The sequence below is a fragment of the Cottoperca gobio genome, chromosome 1, assembly GCF_900634415.1.
Source record: "Cottoperca gobio chromosome 1, fCotGob3.1, whole genome shotgun sequence".
Classification (NCBI taxonomy): domain Eukaryota; kingdom Metazoa; phylum Chordata; class Actinopteri; order Perciformes; family Bovichtidae; genus Cottoperca; species Cottoperca gobio.
In genome coordinates this window covers 3,165,078-3,187,193 of record NC_041355.1, presented here as the reverse complement: position 1 = coordinate 3,187,193, position 22,116 = coordinate 3,165,078, and the positions used below count along the sequence as shown (strand labels likewise).

General features: G+C 40.4%; 2 protein-coding genes across 2 annotated transcripts in view; both read left to right on the top strand.

Annotated features, from left to right (window-relative positions):
• tbck (TBC1 domain containing kinase) overlaps positions 1–11,175 on the top strand; it is a 44,983-nt gene extending 33,808 nt beyond the window's left edge. The window contains exons 24-26 of the mRNA XM_029439103.1: positions 857–1,020; positions 5,429–5,588; positions 10,654–11,175. Of these exons, the coding sequence (XP_029294963.1) occupies positions 857–1,020; positions 5,429–5,588; positions 10,654–10,764 (435 nt within the window). The 3' untranslated portion in view covers positions 10,765–11,175. The remainder of the gene's footprint in view (positions 1–856; positions 1,021–5,428; positions 5,589–10,653) is intronic.
• Positions 11,176–11,326: 151 nt separating this feature from the next.
• LOC115015183 (arachidonate 12-lipoxygenase, 12R-type-like) lies at positions 11,327–20,605 on the top strand. The gene is made up of 15 exons (XM_029442421.1): positions 11,327–11,432; positions 13,207–13,367; positions 13,587–13,791; positions 13,949–14,030; positions 14,292–14,414; positions 14,524–14,627; positions 15,991–16,157; positions 16,303–16,446; positions 16,886–17,089; positions 17,177–17,263; positions 17,376–17,545; positions 18,774–18,895; positions 19,031–19,131; positions 19,601–19,771; positions 19,919–20,605. Exons 2-15 carry the CDS (start codon positions 13,215–13,217, stop codon positions 20,096–20,098), a joined length of 2,013 nt encoding a protein of 670 aa, XP_029298281.1. The 5' UTR covers positions 11,327–11,432; positions 13,207–13,214; the 3' UTR covers positions 20,099–20,605.
• The last annotated feature ends 1,511 nt before the right edge of the window (positions 20,606–22,116 follow it).

The following is a 22,116-nucleotide window of genomic DNA, read 5'->3' as shown; positions in this document are numbered from 1 at the left end:
CCTATTGCAGTAATCAGGCTATGAATATTTATTAGAAGCAGAAACAAAATGTAACAGCTTTACGTTTCTTTTAATGACAAACACTGTATTAATAAAAAAGGAATCTTTAAAATCTTTTCTGGACTCACATATGTCACTGACTTCTTCACTTTTGGATGGATGATGGTTCAGCTAGTCAATGGAGTTAACTCTCTAACATTTTAGGGTTAGGGTTAGATGGATGGCAGAGTTTTGGCACTTAACCTACTCGACATGTAGTTGTTCTCTGCTCTGTAAATGGCTTTCACACAGTGTGCTGAAATTATTAGATAGTGCTGTTAGTAGTACACCCCCTATTTGATTTGCATATCAATAAAAAGGAGTATCAGACTGCTCATTATCACAATGCTATTGTGTTGTTGTTTTGAAGGGACTTGGGGCATCTGGGAATCATAGAGGTGTTACTCTTGCTCACAATAGCAGAGAGCAGGGTTCAGTCCCCTGCAGCCATGCTTCTGGCTCAGTGCTCTAATGAACTCATTTGGCAGCGCATGTGGAAACTGGCGAAGGACCATGTTCTGCTCATTGCTGCTGGTCGTCTGTGTTGCTCTCTGAGCTGTTGTTGTGGTAATACATGAAGTAATTCTATTCCCGTTCAAAACACTTCATTAATGCAGAGAAGATTTAGTTAACATAGAAATCTGGCCTAATCACTCCTCTTCTGGTTTTAAAGAAGCAACAATATCCAGCCTGACACTATATTTAGTTTTATCTTTCTCTCCCTCTTACATCATTTTACAATGATTACTCATCCAATGCTACTATTCAAATTATATTCAGAAATGTTCCTGATCTCCTGTGACTTCTTTTCTTTCAGTCTCGGGAGCCTCTGGCGTTGTGTGACCTGAAAGCAGAAGTATCACCGCGGATCTCGGCTGAGGACTTAATCGACCTCTGTGAGCTGTCATTGGCCGGGCTCACCAAAAGGACCAAAGCCGGCAAGCCCAAAATCATTGCTGTCGACATCCGCAGTGTCGAGGAGTATCCTTACCATTTCTGTGTAGCTAGGAACCTGCCAGTCCCTTCTCCATATAATGGTGGCATTTTAACATTCAACTAGATTGCAAAATCTTTCTCGACTGAGGAACATGAATGGGCTTGTGTGAACAACCTTGGATTGGGTCCAACAAAGTAACAAATGCCGTGCTGACATTTTGACAGTTTGCATATCAAGGATAATACCGCTGGTTCCAGATAAGGCTGTTTTGTGTAAAATGTACCTGCTCCAACTTGAAGTTATATACTTCAACCAAATAGGGTAGTGGTGGTGACTTCTGATGACACTGCTTTAAGAGCCACGTTACACTAGCGGTTCCTACGACGGGAGAAATCAAAAGTGTTTCATAGTTGTTCCGAACGGCTACACTGTCAGGCTGAGTGAAGAGCTGGCTATCAGGCGGGAGAGGAGGGAGAGGGAGATGCAATAACCACCCTCACCTTTAGACAGAAGATAGAAGTTCACACTCTGGCTGCTTTTCTCATCTCGTGGAGTAGGTGTGAAGGGCACATTGTTGGTGTCGGAAATTTGCCCGACACATGGGAAGCTATTGACCATTCGACAAGCACTTCTGAAAAAGTATACTCGGAAATAGCATGGGTAGGGTTGTAAATATACACTGTGGGAGCTAGGAGAAGCATTATTGGACAATACCTTTACTTCTTTATAAACAACTTTAAAAGAACTATAATAAAAACCTATTGTCTGCTCAATTAAAAACGTTTTTTAAGTATGACAAACGGAGTCAGTGGGTTAAGATCAGTGTCCACTATGCGCTGCACACAGCCTCTCTGGCAGTTATTTTCTGCACTGCACCTCGCTGAAACACAGATAGACTTCACTGCTTTGAGGTTTCTCTCTGTTCCATATCACAGCTGATTCCAACAGATTATTTTAAGGTCCACGTCCACTTAAGTGTATGCCAGATCTCTGTAACAGTAAGTAAAGCTTTATTTATATAGCACTTAACCTGTTAAGAACCCAATTATGTTCAAAAACACAAACAATTGGTGGATTTCTACTCTAAATGCACTCATAAATCATAAGCAATAAAAACAAATGCGACTAAAATACTTAATTATGTGTTCTTTTTTTCTGTGGACGGAGAATCTGAACACACATGATGAAGGCATGGATGAGGGTTTCAGCAGCAGTTAAGGACAAGGAAGGTCGGAGGCGGGCAATGTTCCCGACGTGTAAAAAAGCAGTTTTGGCGATGTGGTTGACGGGGGGGAGGAAAGAGAGGGTGATTCCGAGGTTACGGACCTGGGTGGGGGGGTTGACATTGGAGCTGTGGATATTAGTAGATGTTTTGATGGATTGTCGATGTAGTGTTGCTGTTGCGCCGCCACCTCAGTCGTCCTGGTGTTTCGGTTCGACAGGTTTGTTGTCCGTAATAAGTTCACTGAGGACGGGGCCTTTGTTATTTAGGGAATGGATGTTGAAAAGTGCAACATTGAGAAGTGTTTTAACAGGTTGTAAAAAAAAAACCCATGTGATTCATGCAGCTCTGAATATTTGTGGCACAAATATGGCATGCCTGTGCCTTTGCTGATGAAGATGAATGTTTTCATTCGTGAATATTTGGCATAAGGTTAAGGAGATACACAGGAACAACATTTGCATGTGCATACAAGAAGTATTTCTCTTTCCCGTACATTGACTCTCATCACTTTTTATACTTTTGGCCTGGTGCCAGTGCTTTGCAGAGTTATGCAATATATGTAACCGCAGGCACAGAAACTAAAATGGTTTGATTCCCATCGTAGGCAAGTAGGAGCAGTTTTAGGGTAGAGTATTTACTCCAGTTATGTGCTGCCAGATTCTGCAACATTCAGTTCGGCCCTTCATACCCACCCAGGCTGCCCCAGCACACTGTGCAGCCTGAGAGACATAAAGTAGTGGAGATTAGCCTGTAAACCTGAGCGAAATACACTCTTCTACGCCACAGTTTCCTCTTTTACTCTATGTATGGCGGGCCGTGCATTTCCCACCTAGGTCTTCAGTGATGTCCTGCACAGTCCTACCTGAATTATTCCACCTCTTAATACCATCATTATGACGCCATGGCTCTATAAACTATACATTTAGACAGAAACGCAGTATAACCGGGCGTTGCATCACCTTAACATAGTCAAGTACAACAGAGTTATATTAATATTTACGAAACATTTAGTTGTAAATAGCAGGCATTCCCAGCAGTACACTGTGCAGTGCCTCTCGGAGGCTGTGAGCCGGGGGTACCGCTCGCAGTTAGTGATTTGAAAGTGTCGGACAAACCCTTTTCCCGGCTGATGATAGGCCTCGCTAGCAGTCGGGGTTGGCCGTTCTCTTCTCACGATGTCTAGCTTTTCTTGAAAAGTTCGTCTTGAAAATGGCGTTGTAATTATATCTGCGACCACATCGATCTCTTCTCCTCCTTCAGCCATTGTGGGTTGAAAAAAAACAGCTTGTAGAAATCTAAATTAGCTCATTCAAGTTTGCTATCTCTGCATAGCTCCGCCTCTCAATAGTGCGTATCCAATCAAAAGACGTGCACGTGCTGACGTTATCGTACGCCTGCTAGCTGGCCCCGGTGTCGCCAACTCGAAATCTGATTGGTTAACGCCACAGTTGGTTAACGCCACAGTTTTGTCTCCGTTCACTTTAAGCGACAGGCGCCCGCACTGTTGATTCTGAAGGCCTCAGGGCAGATCTCTTGGACCCTGGCAACACATCATGGCTGAAATATGATTGGATAAAAGCTCTAACATAAAGGCCAGACCTCCAAATCTCCATCTGAGGCTGGAAGCAGCGCTAACCAGAGGAAAGCTATGAAATGAAGAGAATAGACTATGGGGAATAGTTTAATACATATGTGTGGAAAAAATAAATCAACATTAAATGTATATTCTGAAGATGTTTAGGCCAGCGGAGAAGGCCTTGCTGGCCCTGACGGCCCACCACTGATGTTTTCGCATGAGACAATTCTTTAGTCTGATTATTGCTTTAAAAGTCAGCTGATAATCACGACCAATTTAATGTAGAATTGAGTCTTCATTCTTAATTAAAAGCTGCGTATAAGGACGCTTTGCTATTTAACATAAACAATTAAAAACCAACTGGGTTTTTGAAATGAACTGAACTGAAATGATCAACTTTCGCGTTGACTTTTTGGAGATACATGGTTTTCACAAGACCATGAAAACCATGGTCACATGTGTACGCACATCAACCACATTGGTTGATGCGTACACAAACTCCCAGACAAACAAGTTCCCTGTACATTCTTTGATTAAACATAGAAAATGTCTACTACTTGCTACATTCAGTAGCCCCTAATCCATTTTCTCAGAGTTCTGCGCGCAAATACAATTTGTTATATGAATAATTACATTTTGCTTTTGCAAATGGGCAGTTTTTATTTAATATTATTAGTATAGTGGTCCAGAAAACCCTGCGTATACAAAATGCAGAGGACCTAAAGATCAGTGGAACGGTAATTGTCTAAGGGGGTTAAAGAGCCGTTAATCAATAAGGATTAGCGGATAGAGGAAGGATTTTGAAATGGTAGGTGCTCGAGCTAAATTCCTACACTGGATTCATCTGATGGACAGGCTCCTTAGGCTAACTCGCATGGACAAAAGGGATTTGACCACTTTCACAGGATTTGCCAACCCTTGTTCACCTTTATTGTGATCTTAGGCAAAGCTCTGTTGTGGGTGTCTGCGGTCACGAAAAGTGGATTAAACGAAGACCTCTGTGGGGTTAATCGGGACAATCTAGATTTAGCGTTCTCTGTACCTGGTGGTGGTTGTTCTCTTCTGAAACACAGCAGGCAAGTGGCTCTTGTAATTCCAACGCTAAACGTACCATAATGGCACTCGTCGGCTCGAGGATTTCCCACTGCATTATGTAACATACTGTCTCTATATGTTCTTGTGGCAGCTGGTATGATTTGAACGTAGTCGTTTGAACGCGAAAGAAGCACCACTTGTCTTAAGATATGTAACAATAATGTTGATAGCTGCACTCTCAGAAATAGGACAACCTCCTTTTCTTAAGAGGTTTCCAGGGGTTGTTCACTGCCCCTGTGCTGATGCACGCTCTGTTTTTTCAGCAAATCCCTCATTAAGATCCAGTCGTTTTCTTTTTCTCCTGCTCACTCCCTTACAGCATCTCCTATATCTCTAATTCGTCCTGCTCCTTCCCTCCCTTCAGTTAAGAACATATTGTACACATATATAGTATAGTATAGCAGTATAACAAGCTCTCTAATTAGAGTATCTTGATATTGTTTCCATGTTGCACAAAGATCTCTAAACAAAGTTCACCTGCTTCTTCGGCCTCGGTCCCAAGGCAGGTGTCGGACCTGGTGAAAGCTGTGCTCCTTAACCCCCCCCCCGCCTCCAGCTTCAGCAGAGGCCATATTTCTGGCAGCATCAACATTCCCTTCAGCACAGCCTTTAGCCCGGATGGTGAGTTGGTGCAGTGTCCCGCAACAGGAATCCTCCAGAACTACAGAGGACGTGTCATCGTGATCATTAGCCACGCCATGAAAAGTGCTGCTATGGTGAGAAAGCAGTTACACACACACACACACACACGAGTACAGCACATTATTAAAGTTTTAACTCAGAGTGCCCTGTGGCACTTCCAAAATCCCCGAACTCTCTCCCAGTTAACTGTGACCGAAGACAATGTAGGTCCACCATTTTTGTTTTCCACTGAAACGTCTCTTTAAAATAAGGATTAACATGAAATGTTGTGTGAATCCTACTAACGTTGGTGATCCCTTCACTGTTTCTATCTAGTGTTGCCATGAAGTTGACATTTATGGCTGTTTGTTTGTTTTTTAAATTATTATTATGTTTTGGGGATGTTGCCTTTATTACATAGTAAAGCTGAAAGGGGGAGAGAGAGCAAACGACATGCAACAAAAAGGACGCGGGTAGAATTCAAAGGACTACCAAATACACACAATGTACACACCAAGCAAGGAATATTTTTTAAAGTGTAGAAACAATTTGAAAATCAAAGGAAGTTTGCTCTATGTCGTCTTTTCAGAGATTATTCATGGAATGTGAAATCCCTTCAGTGTCCTGGGTGGGGGTCACATCAGGGCAGTGAAAGCCGACCTCAGGGTCACACCGCCTCCTTTAAAACCCTTCTGATCATCTACCGGATCTCAGTGGCGTCGTAGGTGAACGCCACAAGAGCAGTTGTCTTAATAAGATCATGATATCGTTTGAATTATTCTGATCCCCATCTGAATTAAAGAGATTCATGTGAAATTATTCATAAGCACCGTTATCACAACTCTTACAGAGTTTCATGATCCTAAAATCAGACTATTCCACAAGTTATTTTGTCTTTAGTTTATGAAGTGAGACGTAAACCAAATATTTATAGTTATCCAGTGTTATCATTCAGTCTTTTGTCTTTCATAAATGACCTGGATACACACCTTGATGTCTGGTAAATGTGACTGCTCATTGAGACAGATGGGCTATCATCCACAGAAGGAAGCAACAAAGCAATGACACAGTATGAGAGTAAAGTTAAAGTAATGATGATTTACATAAGGTTCTATTGTGTTTGTTCCTCATCAATCAGACTCTATTTCAGTCATAATCTGTATTTCACGTACACAGTTCTGTATTTCAAGAGCTAAACATGAACTGCTGATTTTGAAAGTTTTGAAAGGAGGCCGTTCGATGTGATTAATGAGCCGCGGTAATCTCTCTTGCTTAAATGGGCAGTATACCAAGTTATAATGGACCGTGTGATGTGCTTAGAGGTGTGTGGGGTTATTTTGCATCGCCCCGGTGTCATTTGAATGTAATTTAATGAAGGTAAACACAGTGGGTCACCATGTGTAATGGCACTGCGGCAGGTGCGGCACATCTCCAATCAGAGGCTGCATATTCTTCAACATATCTGCCCTCAGACAGCTGCAGGGATTTAATGAACTGCAGGAGAAGTTTTCCTTACAGTATTAAAGCAGCCGATTTCTACACATCTACTGGCTGGAGAGTGTGTGGAGAGTATTAGCATTTATTTTTGCATTATTCTTTTTTTGCGCTCAGCAGGAACCAAAATACCACACAGACAAGTAAGGCGAATGTCAAGTTCAATGGAAATACCAAACTGTGAGTTCTGCTTGCACTGGGCATTGTACCACCATGAAAATAGGGTCCCGAGTCTAAAGTTTATGCTCAAACACTAATCCCCCATAACCAGACCTCCTGTATTTTCAAATCCAGAGAACTCTAGAGGAAAACCCTTGAAGTCCTGAGGTAGCCGTACGCCTTTGTGCATTTGTAAAGCCTTGCCTCAGGAAACAGCTTCTCTGGTTGGGTACAAACACAGTGTTAATGTACAGGTCTGATGTACAGTGTAATAAAAAGCTACTGTGTATTTTCCTCTCTTGTAGAAGACACCAGGACCTTAGTCGAGGTTGAAACTGTATTTTACATAAATCATTGTCTTTGACTTTTTAGTGCACGGAAATAATAATTCCACTTCAGCGTAACAAAATAACTACTGTATATTGATCATTATAAATTCTTCTTTTCTGCTCTCTTTGGAATAAATTAGTCAAACTTAAATGTAAAACTCAGCAGGGATATTGCTTCAGGCAACATCCCAATTTAGAAAAAGATGTCCTCCTGCATATGTTTGAAAGTAAGAGAGGAAAGTAAGTAGCTCTCCCTAATTGAAGAGACAGTCCTGCACTTCTTAGGGAGCTGCATAAAGATATAAGTTTCTAACCTGGTTACAACAAGAATAAGAACTTTACAGAGTAATGGAAGAATCTGCTCAGAGACTGGAGGTTAAATGCAGCCCTTTGTGAACTGTTTATGTCTCATAGCATCAGTGTTGTTACACAGGCACTAGTGTCATTATCATCAAATAGTTTTAAGTGTTTTTGATTGATCACTATCTTCGTCATCAAACAGGATCCCTGCCCTTCCGGCAGTGTAGCCCCAACGAACCCCACAACCCCACGAACCTCAGTAATTCATCATCAGACCTCACAGTCGAGCAGATCGCCAAATTAAAGGTCGATAAAATTACTCAATTGTGCTTAAATGCCATCCGCATCTCCGTGCACCGCACCGGTGGCATTGTCATTAGCTCTGGGGCAAAGCAATGAGTCCACTCGCCGTGTGTTCAGGTTTTACTGTGCGCACCTTTAACATTTAAACCCTGTTGGCATTCAGAAGTTTTTATGAGGACATTTCAGCTGATTAAATCGGAAATGTTTTAACTGTGTTGGAAAACTAACGGGTGAGCAACGACCCAGACAGACACATGAAATGAATCGGTCAAAACTGTTTCTATTTTCTTTATTTTTACATTTATAATTTTCTATAGTGAGCAAAGTAGTAGAAAGCAGAGCTTCATGAGCCTACGTCACCAAAAGTCACATAATAAGCAGCCGATTGAGAGGTGTACCTCAGGAAGAACTATTCCTCTCATTAATAAAAGGCTTTAACGGGTTAATGTTCCACACACCCACGGTACACCTGCATAGGTGATTTCACTTATTTGGATCCGTTTCACTGACATTTCTCCGACTCCCCTGTTTCGCTTCATTGCACCACTATACAACGAAACTGCGAATCCATGTATAGAGCTGACAACACACACATTCATCACACTTCCTAGAACAGTGGTCTTCACTATGTTTTACGTGAGAGCCACATTGATAGGACAAAGTCAATAGGAGAGCCACTTTTACCGTAAAGTATGAAAAGCACGTCTGTTTATTCATCCCACCCAGAACATACAATATGCAATGCAGCCAACCAATGCATTCAATAAAAAGCAGGATTATCTTAATACTGGGATGATGTTGTCAAACTCTGCAAACAATATTTCTGCTGAAGCCAAAAAGCAGTGTTTCACAACTTTTGAGACTGAGAAGTTATTTTGCCTGAGCCAAAATCCATGCGATCTCAAAAGATGCCTCAGTGAATCGTTCAGCTGTGTTAGTCGTCCTGTGTTTGAGCCTTTGTTGTCCAGAAAAGTCTCTTCCAGGTGCGTAAGTTTCGTTGATTTTTCAATCCGTCGTTTAGAAATGCGGCTCCAAATGACTTCTCTTGAAACCAGTTTGTTTGCACATTAAGCACGAAGGGTTCGACTCGAGGAGGACAAACACAAACTCCTCTGTCCACTTGTCTTGAATGTTCCTATGCTCGTCTTGTATGGCTCGTACTTTTCTTTTTTTAACGGGAGCAGCTGTTGTCTGTTGATGCTCCAAAGACAAATCTTAATTTCCCTCGTTTGTCACGCTTTGTTTCTGTCCACCTGCTGTGTAACTACTTTTTTAATAAGAAATCGATCAAATGTCCATATTCATAAGCATGCTTATGTTAACATATTTTTAATGAGCTTAAGTTAATTTATTTATATACTAGCACACCACGTATCTACCCGTCCAAGAGCACATTCACCATTGTAGTGCTGATAGACCGCCAAAACTGGCAACTCCGCAGTGAGTCAGTGACGGCTGAGCAAGTTTAAATATCTTGTTTCTGTCTATATTTGCATCTTTTATCAATTATTATTATTATTATCAATTATTTGTAGGCTAATAGAGCAGACACTGTGTTTTAATGGGTTATATGTAATAGCCCTGCTTGTTTTTATGAAATATCTGTATTGACTCCATAATCATATCTATCACCTCTTTATTTAGCCCACTGCCACTCGAGCCAAAGCTTGGCGAGCCGCAGGAGGCTCGCAATGAGTAACACCGTCCTAGAACATGCAGCTCTGTGAACTTGAGTAATTCCCAGCATAGAGCCAACCACCTAGAACCTTTTCATTATTTAAATTTTTCTGGTGAGCTTTTCGGAAGGTGGTATACCTTTTGAAGTAACCAGTGTCCTTGTATAGGAACTCTCTGTAAATCCCTTATTACAATACAATTCACCAATCCCTCGTCATTGTCAGAATTTGCTCCATCCGGTCCGATAACTGTGGTGGTCATTCAAAAATGAAATGACCCTAACCCTAACCCTTCCGGCAAGAAATGAACAAATATAGAAGTTAGAGCTTTGGTGTTATTTGCTGTTTAACACCTGTCTGCTAATTGCCTGACAATACGGTGAACGTCTGTCAAATGCGAGCAGACACAGGGACATCAGACATGTGTGTTAGTGACTGTAAGGCCAAACTACTTTATAGAGATCAAGTATAAGGAGAAGACTACATGATACATTTCCACGACAATAATATTCTGGAAGAGCCGCACGCTTGAGTTGTTTTCTATCCGGGTATTTTTATACTCTGAAGTCAAACTTTTTTGGCTTCATGTGCCACTAAAAACTTGAACGCTTTATCCAGTTCTCTTTATCCGTCGATGGTCATAGGCTAGATTTTCTTTGCTAAATAATGCACTAAATAACTGCTTATGCTTAAATAGACATACAATAGGTGCCATGTCACCACGTTCAGTCGTTAATTTGTCAATCTTAGTTTTTGTAATAACTGTTGTGTGTATTTTGAAATCAGATACAGAGGTTTCTTAATCAAGTGATGTAAGACACATCCTGCATCATTGTTATTGTGTAAAGATGTCTCATGTGTAGCAATTGTGAATTTTCTTCACTTTCTTCACTTTCCAGTTTGCAACACACCTGGTTAAGGTGAATTTCCCACGAGTTTGTATCCTGGACGGAGGGATCAACAAGCTGAAGCCCACTGGACTGCTGACTGTCCCCTCCCCTCAGATCTGACCTCGTACCTCAGCTTCACACTCACTAAAGGCACCAGTGGAAAGACTGTTCATTGCGATATTAAAGCAAAGAAACACGTTTTTTTCCCCACAATCTAATTAAATTGAAAAAACTGCACTGAAACGATCCCCTTCTTAACCCAGTTTGATTTCATCATGACATTTCTTATTATTTTCTGTCTAAAAACAAGAGTGATTGACTGCTTTTGTGTTTTAGTGGCTTTGGATTAATAAATCGAGCTGTTTGTGACCAAAATAAATATCTTGATGTGTGTCAGCCTGTCTGTTCTGAGCCAGTTGATCAAGGGAAATGTGTCACTGAGTTGTCTGTATGTATTTGCCATGCCATAAAATAAAATGTGTTGCTATCATCTTTCAGTTGTTTATAATAAACCTCATGAATCTGGATAAACTGTGTAAGTGTATACTTTATTTTCTTACAAAAATGGCTTAATCTTGATTAGCTAACGCTTCATTGTGATGCAATTACACTCCCAGTTGGTTCTGTGTGCAGTTGTACAACTTGTTCATACTTGTTCCGCTTTTCATCACCAGAGAAGACCCTCCCTTTGCTATGGTCTCTGACACTGTCAAAACTCTGTATAAAAATAAGATTCAGTGCTGTGTGCTGACAGTTTGTGAAAGGAACTGCCAGGTAAGAAGTAACAGGTAAGAGAGATGCATATACAATTTAAAAGACACATTTAAAACGAGCTGTTGTAATATATTTTGCGAATGCCTTTTTCATTGTAGTAGTAGTATTTATATAAAAAAATAAAAATAATGCTTGCACTAGATATACAGGACTGTCTCAGAAAATTAGAATATTGTGATAAAGTTCTTTATTTTCTGTAATGCAATTAAAAAAACAAAAATGTCATACATTCTGGATTCATTACAAATCAACTGAAATATTGCAAGCCTTTTATTATTTTAATATTGCTGATTATGGCTTACAGCTTAAGAAAACTCAAATATCCTATCTCTAAATATTAGAATATCATGAAAAAGTATACTAGTAGGGTGTTCAACGAATCACTTGAATCGTCTAATTAACTCGAAACACCTGCAAGGGTTTCCTGAGCCTTGAAAAACACTCAGCTTGGTTCAGTAAACTAAATCACAAGTATGGGGAAGACTGCTGATCTGACTGCTGTCCAGAGGACCATCATTGACACCCTCCATCAGGAGGGTAAGACACAAAAAGAAATTTCTCAAAGAGCAAGCTGTTCACAGAGTGCAGTTTCAAAGCACATCCACAAAAAGTCTGTTGGAAGGGGGAAATGTGGCAGGAAACGCTGCACAACCAAGAGAGATGACCGCAGCCTTAACAGCATTGTGAAGAAGAGTCGCTTCCAGAATTTGGGGGAGCTTCAAAGACAGTGGACTGAAGCTGGAGTCCAGGTATCAAAAGCCACTGTTCACAGACGTGTCCGGGAAATGGGCTACAATAGCCGTATTCCCATGGTCAAGCCACTTCTGAACTCAAGACAACGGAAGAAGCGTCTGACTTGGGCTATGGAAAAGAAGCACTGGACAGTTGCAGAGTGGTCCAAAGTCCTCTTTTCAGACGAAAGCAAGTTTTGTATTTCATTTGGAAGTCAAGGCGCCAGAGTCTGGAGAAAGGCTGGAGAGGAGCAAAATCCAAGTTGCTTGAAATCCAGTGTGAAGTTCCCACAGTCAGCGATGGTTTGGGGAGCCATGTCAGCTGCTGGTGTTGGTCCACTGTGTTTCATCAAGCCCAGAGTAAATGCAGCTGTGTACCAAGAGATTTTAGAGCACTACATGCTTCCGTCTGCTGAAAAGCTCTATGGAGATGAGGAATTCATTTTCCAGCATGATCTGGCACCTGCCCACAGTGCCAAAACCACCAGTAACTGGTGTACTGACCATGGCATTACTGTCCTCGATTGGCCTGCCAATTCCCCTGACCTGAACCCCATAGAGAATATGTGGGGTATTGTGAAGAAGAAGCTGAAAGACACCAGACCCAACAATGCTAATGAGCTAAAGACCGCTATTGACGCATCCTGGGCATCCATAACACCTCAGCAATGCCACAGGCTGATTGCCTCCATGCCACGCCGCATTGATGCAGTAATCCGTGCAAAAGGATTCCCAACCAAGTACTGAGTGCATTAATGGACATTTTCAAATGTTTGATTTTGTTTTGCTGTTATAAATCTTTTTTTTTACTTGGTCTGAGGAACTATTCTAATTTTTTGAGATAGGATATTTGAGTTTTCTTAAGCTGTAAGCCACAATCAGCAATATTAAAATAATAAAAGGCTTGCAATATTTCAGTTGATTTGTAATGAATCCAGAATGCATGACATTTTTGTTTTTTTAATTGCATTACAGAAAATAAAGAACTTTATCACAATATTCTAATTTTCATTTTCATCACTGCTGAGAATGCATATTATTGTTCTCTCCCAACCAGGATTGAAAATGGCAGATTATACAGTGACTGTAACCACTGGCAAAATCGCCAATGCCACAACGTTTAACAACGTCTTCATTAAGCTGGTGGGCACAGATGGAGAGAGTGACCGCAAGTGGCTTTTTGGCTTCCGCGGACATAAAAACTTTGTCGCTGGAAAAGTAAGTGTGAAATATCCCTCTAAATGTACAAAACACTGGCTCAACTTTGCCTGTAGTTTATAGATTATATAGAAACATTAAATATCAATTACTTTGGTGGAGTTGATGTAATTCTTGCAGTTTTTTTTAGGTTGTATCCACATGGATTGACTTTGATAAGTGTCAGTTAAATACATGTCATGTATAATTGTTTTCAAACTATTTGTGTCGTTACTCCAGGTGTCCAGCTTTACCGTGTCCTGCCCTCTCTCCATTGGAAAGCTGATTCTGATAGAACTAGACAAAAAGCATCTCATACTGTTCCCTGAAGATAATTGGTTCCCTGCAAAGGTAGAAGTGAAATCCCCCGAGGGAGACACCTACAACTTTCCCATCTACCGCTGGAACACAGACAGTGAGGTGCATCGCTTCAGAGAAGGAACAGGTTATTAATAATTATCTTGTCCGACACTCCTGTACAATGTTCACTGTCCACACAATATAAGTTCTGCACGCTCGACTAAAAGGAAGCCGGAGCACATTCATGCCAACATACTGTATGTAACAAATTGTTTTAACATTGTTATGTTTCTTTCTCTAAGCTCTGAGAGTCTTTGAAGACAAACATCATCTTGGCAGGTACAGTCGGGAGCAGGAGCTGAATCAGCGAGAGGAAGACTATCGGTGAGCGCTCAGGGCTTATACACGTTGTAACTCCGTGCACCTGAAACTAACATGCATCTAAATCTGATATATAACAATAAATGACCACCACATGACATGCTTACACTTGCAAAGGTTTATTCAAATGTAATATACTTTAACATGTGTTGTGATATTGAATATTATTAAGTATATTTTGCTTGTATACTTTGAATTAAAACTGCAGATACACTGGTATCTAGACTGTCCAAAGTTCCTCACCTCTCTGCTCTTCTCTATTAGCTGGGATGTGTATGTAGATGGATTCCCCCACGTCATCAAGGCAGATGATCCTCTTTCTCTGCCTTGTGAGGTCCGCTTCTCCTTCACCAAGACCAAAGAGTTTGGATTCACTGCACTCTCTGGGTAAGGTCCTTACATTTTGTCCAATATTTATTTATCTATATAACCATTTACCTGCTTCAAGTCATTTTAAGGCATCATAATAAAGTAACTGTTTGCTTTTATTTTCTAGGCTGGTTGAGTTAAACCTGAAGGGACTCGCTAATTCGAAGGAGAGCTGGACTAATATCGATGACATCGATCGGGTGTTCTGTTGCAAGCAAACTCCCATATCTGGTACGATCATGGTAGTTTAATGAAATATTAGATACTGTATGCATAATTGTAAATTCAACTGTATTCATTCAGATATTCAATTGTATCCATTAGACCAGTGGTCTTCACCATTCTTTACGTGAGAGCCACATTGATCGGACAAAGTCAACAGGAGAGCCACTTTTACCGCAAAGTATGAAAAGCTACATCCAGTCATAAAAAGCACGTTTGTTTATTAATCTGTCATCCCACCCAGAACATATAATATGCAATGCAGCCAACCAATGCATTCATTAAAAGCAGGATTATCTTAATACTGGGATGATGTTGTCAAACTCTGCAAACAATATTTCCAATTTAGCGACATAAATTATTTTTTAGCAAATGTCCATATTCATAAGCATGCTTATGTTAACATATTTTTAATGAGCTTAAGTTTATTTATTTATATACTAGCCCACCACGTATCTACCCGTCCAAGAGCACATTCACCATGTAGCGCTGATAGACCGCCAAAACTGGCAACTCCGCAGTGAGTCAGTGACGGCCGAGCAAGTTTAAATATCTTGTTTCTGTCTATATTTATATATTTATATCTTTTATCAATTATTATTATCAATTATTTGTATTATTATTTGTATATGTAATAGCCCTGCTTGTTTTTATGAAATATCTGTATTGACTGCAGTCATATCTATCACCCCTTTATTTAGTCTACTGCCATGCGAGCCACCAATTAAAGCTTGGCGAGCCGCGCAATGAGTAACACTGCATTAGATTCTACTGAACACTGAAAATATCTAAACATGTAGCCTTCATGTTTCCTCATTTTAATCTGGCTCCAAAATGGTGGAACGACCTCCCCATTGATGTCAGGTCAACGAAAGTCTTCACACCTTCCATCGCAGACTGAAAACTCACCTGTTTCGACTGCACCTCGGCAAAAAAATAAATAAATAATAAAACGTTCTTTGTATTTATGTACTATGTATATTCTTTGTGTGCTAATAGTTGAATTTGTATTCTATTGTTTCTGTATGTGGCACTTGGTTTGGCTTATTTGAAGCTATTGTACTTCTTTCAAGAATCTTGCAAGAATCTTGCAACTCATGATTGTTTGCACTTTTTGTACGTCGCTTTGGACAAAAGCGTCAGCAAAATGAACTGTAATAATGTAATGTAATCATTACTTATAAGAAAACTATTAACTGTATCTAAATAGACAAGTGTCCAATCATGTCAGTGACTCTGCATTCTGTGGCACACATTGTTTTCAAATGTCCAGTTTCACATGCAGTGTACAGTTAAGATGATAACAGTGGTAGAGTAAATATTATCCATCCCAAAGTTTGAAACCCAATAAAGTTCAACTCTCTTTTTCCAGAATATGTCCAGAAACATTGGAAGGATGATGATTTCTTTGGCTACCAGTTTCTAAATGGTGTTAACCCCATGACGATCCAACGTTGTTCAGCTCTGCCCAAGAACTTTCCTGTCACTGATGAAATGCTCTTCATCCGTGGTCAGAGGAGCTTGAAAGAGGAAATGAAGGTGATTGATCTTACAAGTCGGGTTTTTTGCACCATGACCTCTTGAATTTGGATGCAGGAATTGCATGTTGCACTTAGTGTGTCACATCCCTTCTGTATGCATGCAAGTCAAATAATTTCTCACCCTCACTCAAATTTTAAAACAGAAAGGCAACATATTCCTGTGTGACTATAAACATCTGGATGGACTGAAAGCAAACACCATCAATGGCAAGCAGCAGTACTTGACGGCTCCTCTTGTCCTGCTCCACAAAACACCTGACGACAAGATGATGCCAGTTGCTATTCAGGTGAGATTAGCACTCAAATATAGCAAACAAATCAGATGCAAGTAATCACTCTTACAGGACAGACAGACAGACAGACAATACAACACATGTCACATGTACTGATTAGACAGACAGTAGACAGTGCAAACATATATGAAGAATGTGAATCAAAGAAAAAGCAATACTTAAAGCACTTTCATTGCAATTGCAGAAAAATGATAAATTAGATGTGCAAGCACTGATGTATGTAAGAAAAGTAGGGCAGATGTTCTGACCTGGGATTTAAGGAAACTGAATTTCCCCTTAAAGGATCAACAGAGCATCAAACTGAAAAGCATATAAAACCTATAGTAAATAAGTAAACATACACAATCACAGAACATTCTTGAGCATTATTGACCAGTTCTGGTAATGGATCGAATGGATTGAAAGAACCACACCCACCTTCCTTCTCCTGCAGCTGAAGCAGACTCCAGCAGAAGACAATCCCATCTTCTTACCTACTGATTCGGATTACGACTGGTTGATGGCCAAGATCTTTGTGAGAAGTGCAGCGGCCAACGAGCATCAACTCAATGTTCACCTGCTGCGCACTCATCTGCTGGCTGAAGTCTTTGCAGTGTCACTGCTGCGCAACGTGCCCATGGTGCATCCACTGTACAAGGTACCTGAAAGTAACAATACTGAACAACTGACTTTGACTTTGTTAACATGTACTAGTGTTACTAACAGAGTTCCCTGTCTCCCTCAGCTCCTCATACCTCACACCCGCTACAGTCTGCAGATCAACTTCTTAGCTCGACGTCTTCTAATATCGGAGACTGGAGTTTTGACACGGGTACGAAAAGACCAACACGCTCAGTAGACCATTACCTACACTAATACTTTTTTTTTATGTCATGCACAGTATTTAACTAACTATGTTCCCTACATATTTGACTGTTCCCTAGTTTTCAGCTTCTGGTGGCGAGGCTATGAACACGATCCTGAAGAGATCACTGTCCGCATTGACCTACACCTCCCTCTGCGTACCAGAAGACATTGCTGAGCGTGGGCTGAAGGATGTGCCAAACTTCTACTACAGGGATGATGCACTCAAGCTTTGGGATGTCATCTTTAGGTAGTACAGGCATTTCCATTCTCCATTATGTTTAGAATTGATATGATATTGGTGCAAAATAATGTATGTTTGCTGAAGTGTAGAGTATAAAGACGTACACCATATTAGAATGCAGTTAGAGGCCCTGAAGTGCACTAAAGTGAAAACAACATGCCTATCACTGTATCAGACGGGGGTTAGTGGTGACATCAGAGATTTCGGTACAATATTTGTTTCAGGGAGCAGCAGTCCTCACAGGAAAGAAACCTGAGAATACAAATATACAATTAGAGTCAATTATATTCCCTTGATTTCGTCTCCAAATTGTGCTTCTTGCTCTGGTAAATGATTTTTATGAACCTACTTGATCCTACTTCGCAACGAGAGCCTAGCATGATATTTAGCATCATTACCAATGACGCTAAATATCATGCTAGGCTCTCGTTGCAAAAGTAGGATGATAAAACTCTTTTTCTGTGGAGCAAAGGTTTGATTTGCCACAACTGATCTCAAAAAAGGCATAGCTTTGACATCACTGATGGGTGTGAATAAAATTAAGACAGATTATTCACTTTCTTGCGAAAGGTTAGATGAAAAGATCGATACCTCTCATGTTTGTGCGTTAAGTGCGATGCTAAGGGTTAGCATAAAGACTGGAAGATCTCTCTAAACTTCAAAGATACGCCTACAAACATCTCTAAAGCTCCTTAATTAACAGAGTTTATTTAATCCTCGAGTTGTGTGTTAACTATTAGTTTGACAGGGAGCCATTGTTTAGAAATAAATAGTTGTAGCATGTAACTCCAAATGAGACCATAACTTGTTGTTTTTACATTTCTTTTAGTGTATGGCTTAAACAAGAGCAGTACTTTGGGTCAATTAGTAAACATTAAATCTGCTGGTTAGCATTTGGACTTTGAAACAAGCAAGGCAAACTGTTCCCCCCTGCTTCCAGTCTTTCTGCAAAGCTAAGCTAATTGCCGCCCGGCTGTAGCTTCATGCTACTTATTGCAGGAATATGAGAGTATCGATCTTGTCATCTAACTCTTAACAACAGAGCCAGTAAGCATGTAACCGAAAATGTCAAACTATACCTTTCAAAGTTGTTTGATCCACTGGGTCGAATATCGCACCAAATTCTTAAAAATACAGAATTCATCATTCTAAAGAAATGGCCATTCAATTTATTTTTGCACTGTGTATATAAAGTATAATTTAACTAATGTTTTACATAATGTTTTCTAAAAAGGTTTGTGCAGGGATTGCTCAAGTTCTACTACAAGAATGACGACGAGGTCAAGCAAGACCCCGAACTGCAGAAGTGGATTTCGGACATTTTTGAACATGGATTCCTTTCCCAAGAAAGCACAGGTGGGCTTTAAAGAAAAGTTACATTTTAATTGTGATATATTTTCACATTTATGTACACTCATAATATCATTAAACAAACTTTGATTTACTCATCTAGATTTCTTAAATGAATGCTCTTTATTTCCTCATTCTCAGGAATTCCACAGAGATTTTCCACTGTGGCTGAGTTGGTCAAGTTTGTCACCATGGTGATCTTCACTTGCTCAGGACAGCACTCAGCTGTGAACAATGGACAGGTGAAGCCTTCTCATTTACTTGCATGATCAGATATATAGTAGTTATTTTGTTGAACATGCAAACATTTGTTAAGAAGCACAAAGTACAGCTAAAGTTGATGGGAATGTCCTTGGATTTGCAGGTATGTGGTCATAAACCAAATAAACAATGTAATGTGGTGATTGCGCCGGATGAAAAATCTGAGGATCACCAAAGTTATCAGAGTTTATCCTAAGGGCAACATGAATGTCTGAGCCAAATTTAATGACAATCTAACAGAAGGTTGTCGAGACATTTCTCAGAAAACCAAGAATGTTATGCATTAGAATTCTTCCTCTGGGGACCATGAATGTCCAGATTTTATGGCAATACACTCAAAAGTTGTGGAAATATTTCAGTGTAGACCAAAGTGACTGACTGATCAAAAGACTGACATGGTGTGGCTTTAAAAAGTATTAATCAGTTCTGTCAATCATTCATTTATCGCAGTATGACTACGGTGGCTGGATGCCAAACTCTCCCATGTCCCTGCAACTTCCTCCACCGACCACAAAGGGGAGTGCAAACGAGGCCACGATGCTGCAGACGTTCCCCGACGTCAGCACAACAGTTCAGATAATGTCCACCGTGTGGCTACTCAGCCGGCAGTCATCTGACTTCGTAAGTGACTTCATGAAGAATTGCTTAAATCAAATTCATGTTCCCAATACCCTCTTTGAGCCACCGAAAGAATTATCACTAGAACTGTACATTAAATTGTCAATACTCTTAAAAAAAAAAAAATGTATGTGTCATTAATGTCATCAGGTCGCTCTCGGCCAGTATCCAGAGGAACATTTCAGCGAGGAAACTCCCTGTGAGCTGATAAAGGATTTCCAAGAAGAGCTTAACGTGTTAAAAGCAGTCATCAAAGCCAGAAACAGGAGGCTGGAGGTCCCATACACATATTTGGATCCAGCGGAAGTAGAAAATAGTGTGGCCATCTGAATATCAGAAGGTGTGAGCTCCTCAGCTGCTGGCCAAATTTCATATTAACAGTGAGAAAGGGAAGAACTGTTTGTTCTATGTGATACTATAGTGGAAAGAAACTACTGCATGTGATCGTTGTACAGTATGCTGATCTGTGATTCGAAACAAAATGTGATAATTAGAACTTTTCTTCCCGTACAAATATTTGAGGAACAGCTTATTTGTTCTCTGCCAGTTAAATTACAAAATAGTATCTATATTTTTTGTTTTTAATATCAAATGAATCCCTGAACATCCCTCTTTAAACACAGTGCCAGAAAAGTTTGATTTAGCATATTGTTCGTAATGATTAAAAACTTTCTTTATATTATACAAAGTTGGTCTTATAGTCTCAAAGTGCGAAGTGTCTGAATTTCTGCATGCAATACTTTTTTAAATGGTAATTTTTGATCAATACTGTCACTATTGTCTATTGTAAACTGTGACCAAATTCTCTCATCAAAAATAAAGTATTTGCTAAATCTACATCATGAGTCCCAGTGAGATCATTATTATGATAATCGTTAAAGACATATCATCTTCCATTGTTTCTTTTATTATGTAAATTGTTAGTGAAAATCCCATTTTATGCAAATCTAATGAACAATAAAGTAATATGATTCTGATTCTAAAGGGACACTTAAACTATTTATAATTAAAAAAAAAGATGGGCCAATAAAGATTATCAAAGAAAGACAACGTCTTCCCTCATCATTGTTATCAGCATGTCTGTGATGATACAGTAATACTCTTTTCTCTACAAGTGTTTATAGCAATTGCCTCCCACTACACTGGTTAGTGTGGTCGGGTGGCCATAGACATAATACAACAGGAGATTCAACAAAGGAAGATACAACAGAACACCAGACACTGAGATACGCATTACATAACCTTTAGTGTTTGGTTTTACCAGTTTAATAAAGATCTGAAGTGTGGTAACGGCATTCTGTATATCTGCCACTTTTACACACACACTGTGTTTACATTCTTGAACTAATGTTTAATGTTTAAACTGTATATTTCAAAGGAAGAAACTGGTTTATACGTTTGTGTCTTCACACAAGAAGAAATTACATTAACCCTGACAGTTTAATCTCTGCCTAAACCTACTGGTTCTTTCTGGTCAAGCAGCACTTTTTCTACATTTCATTGTAAAGTATTTATATTAGAAATTGTCATCTCTCATTATAGTTGGAGATGCATTACAGCAATGTGTGCGATGTTAGCTGTACTCTTTTAAGGCCCTGTCACACAGTTCCGTATGGCAGAAACGTATGCCAGCATATACGAAATATATACGGCAATACAGCAATACGCTGGTGTACGTTGATATAGGTTAGGGGTCAGTTGTGATCGTTCGAAGGACGCAGACAATATGCCGAACACGGCAGACATAAGGCCCTGTCACACAGTTCTGTATGGCAGAAACGTATGCTGGCGTATATGAAAATTAGCTCAAAATTGGTCAGAATCCAAAAAAGTCCAACTTTTCATCGGATCGGAAAAGTCCACATCGGTGTTGTAGCTGACGTATCCATCCATCCATCGTCTACCGCTTATCCGGGATCGGGTTGCGGGGGCAGCAGCTCCAGTAAGGAACCCCAATCTTCCCTTCTCCGGACCAAATCCTCCAGCTCCAACTGAGGGATCCTGAGGTGTTCCCAGGCCGGTGAGGAGATATAATCTCTCCACCGAGTCCTGGGTCTTCCCCGGGGTCTCCTCCCAGCTGGACGTGCCTGGAACACCTCCCTAGGGAGGCGCCCAGGTGGCATCCTTACTAGATGCCCGAACCACCTCAACTAGCTCCTTTCAACGTAAAGGAGCAGCGGCTCTACTCCGAGTCTCTCACGGATAGCTGAGCTTCTCACCCTATCTCTAAGGGACACGCCAGCCACCCGTCTGAGAAAACCCATTTCGGCCGCTTGTACCCGTGATCTCGTTCTTTCGGTCATGACCTAGCCTTCATGACCATAGGTGAGGGTAGGAACGAAGATCGA

Coding starts and splice junctions, on each gene's coding strand:
- LOC115015183 (XM_029442421.1), top strand. CDS start 13,215: ATGGCAGATTATACAGTGACTGTAACCACTGGCAAAATCGCCAATGCC. Junction 16,158..16,302: donor GCTTGAAAGAGGAAATGAAG/GTGATTGATCTT, acceptor ATTTTAAAACAG/AAAGGCAACATATTCCTGTG. Junction 17,090..17,176: donor TGGTGCATCCACTGTACAAG/GTACCTGAAAGT, acceptor TGTCTCCCTCAG/CTCCTCATACCTCACACCCG.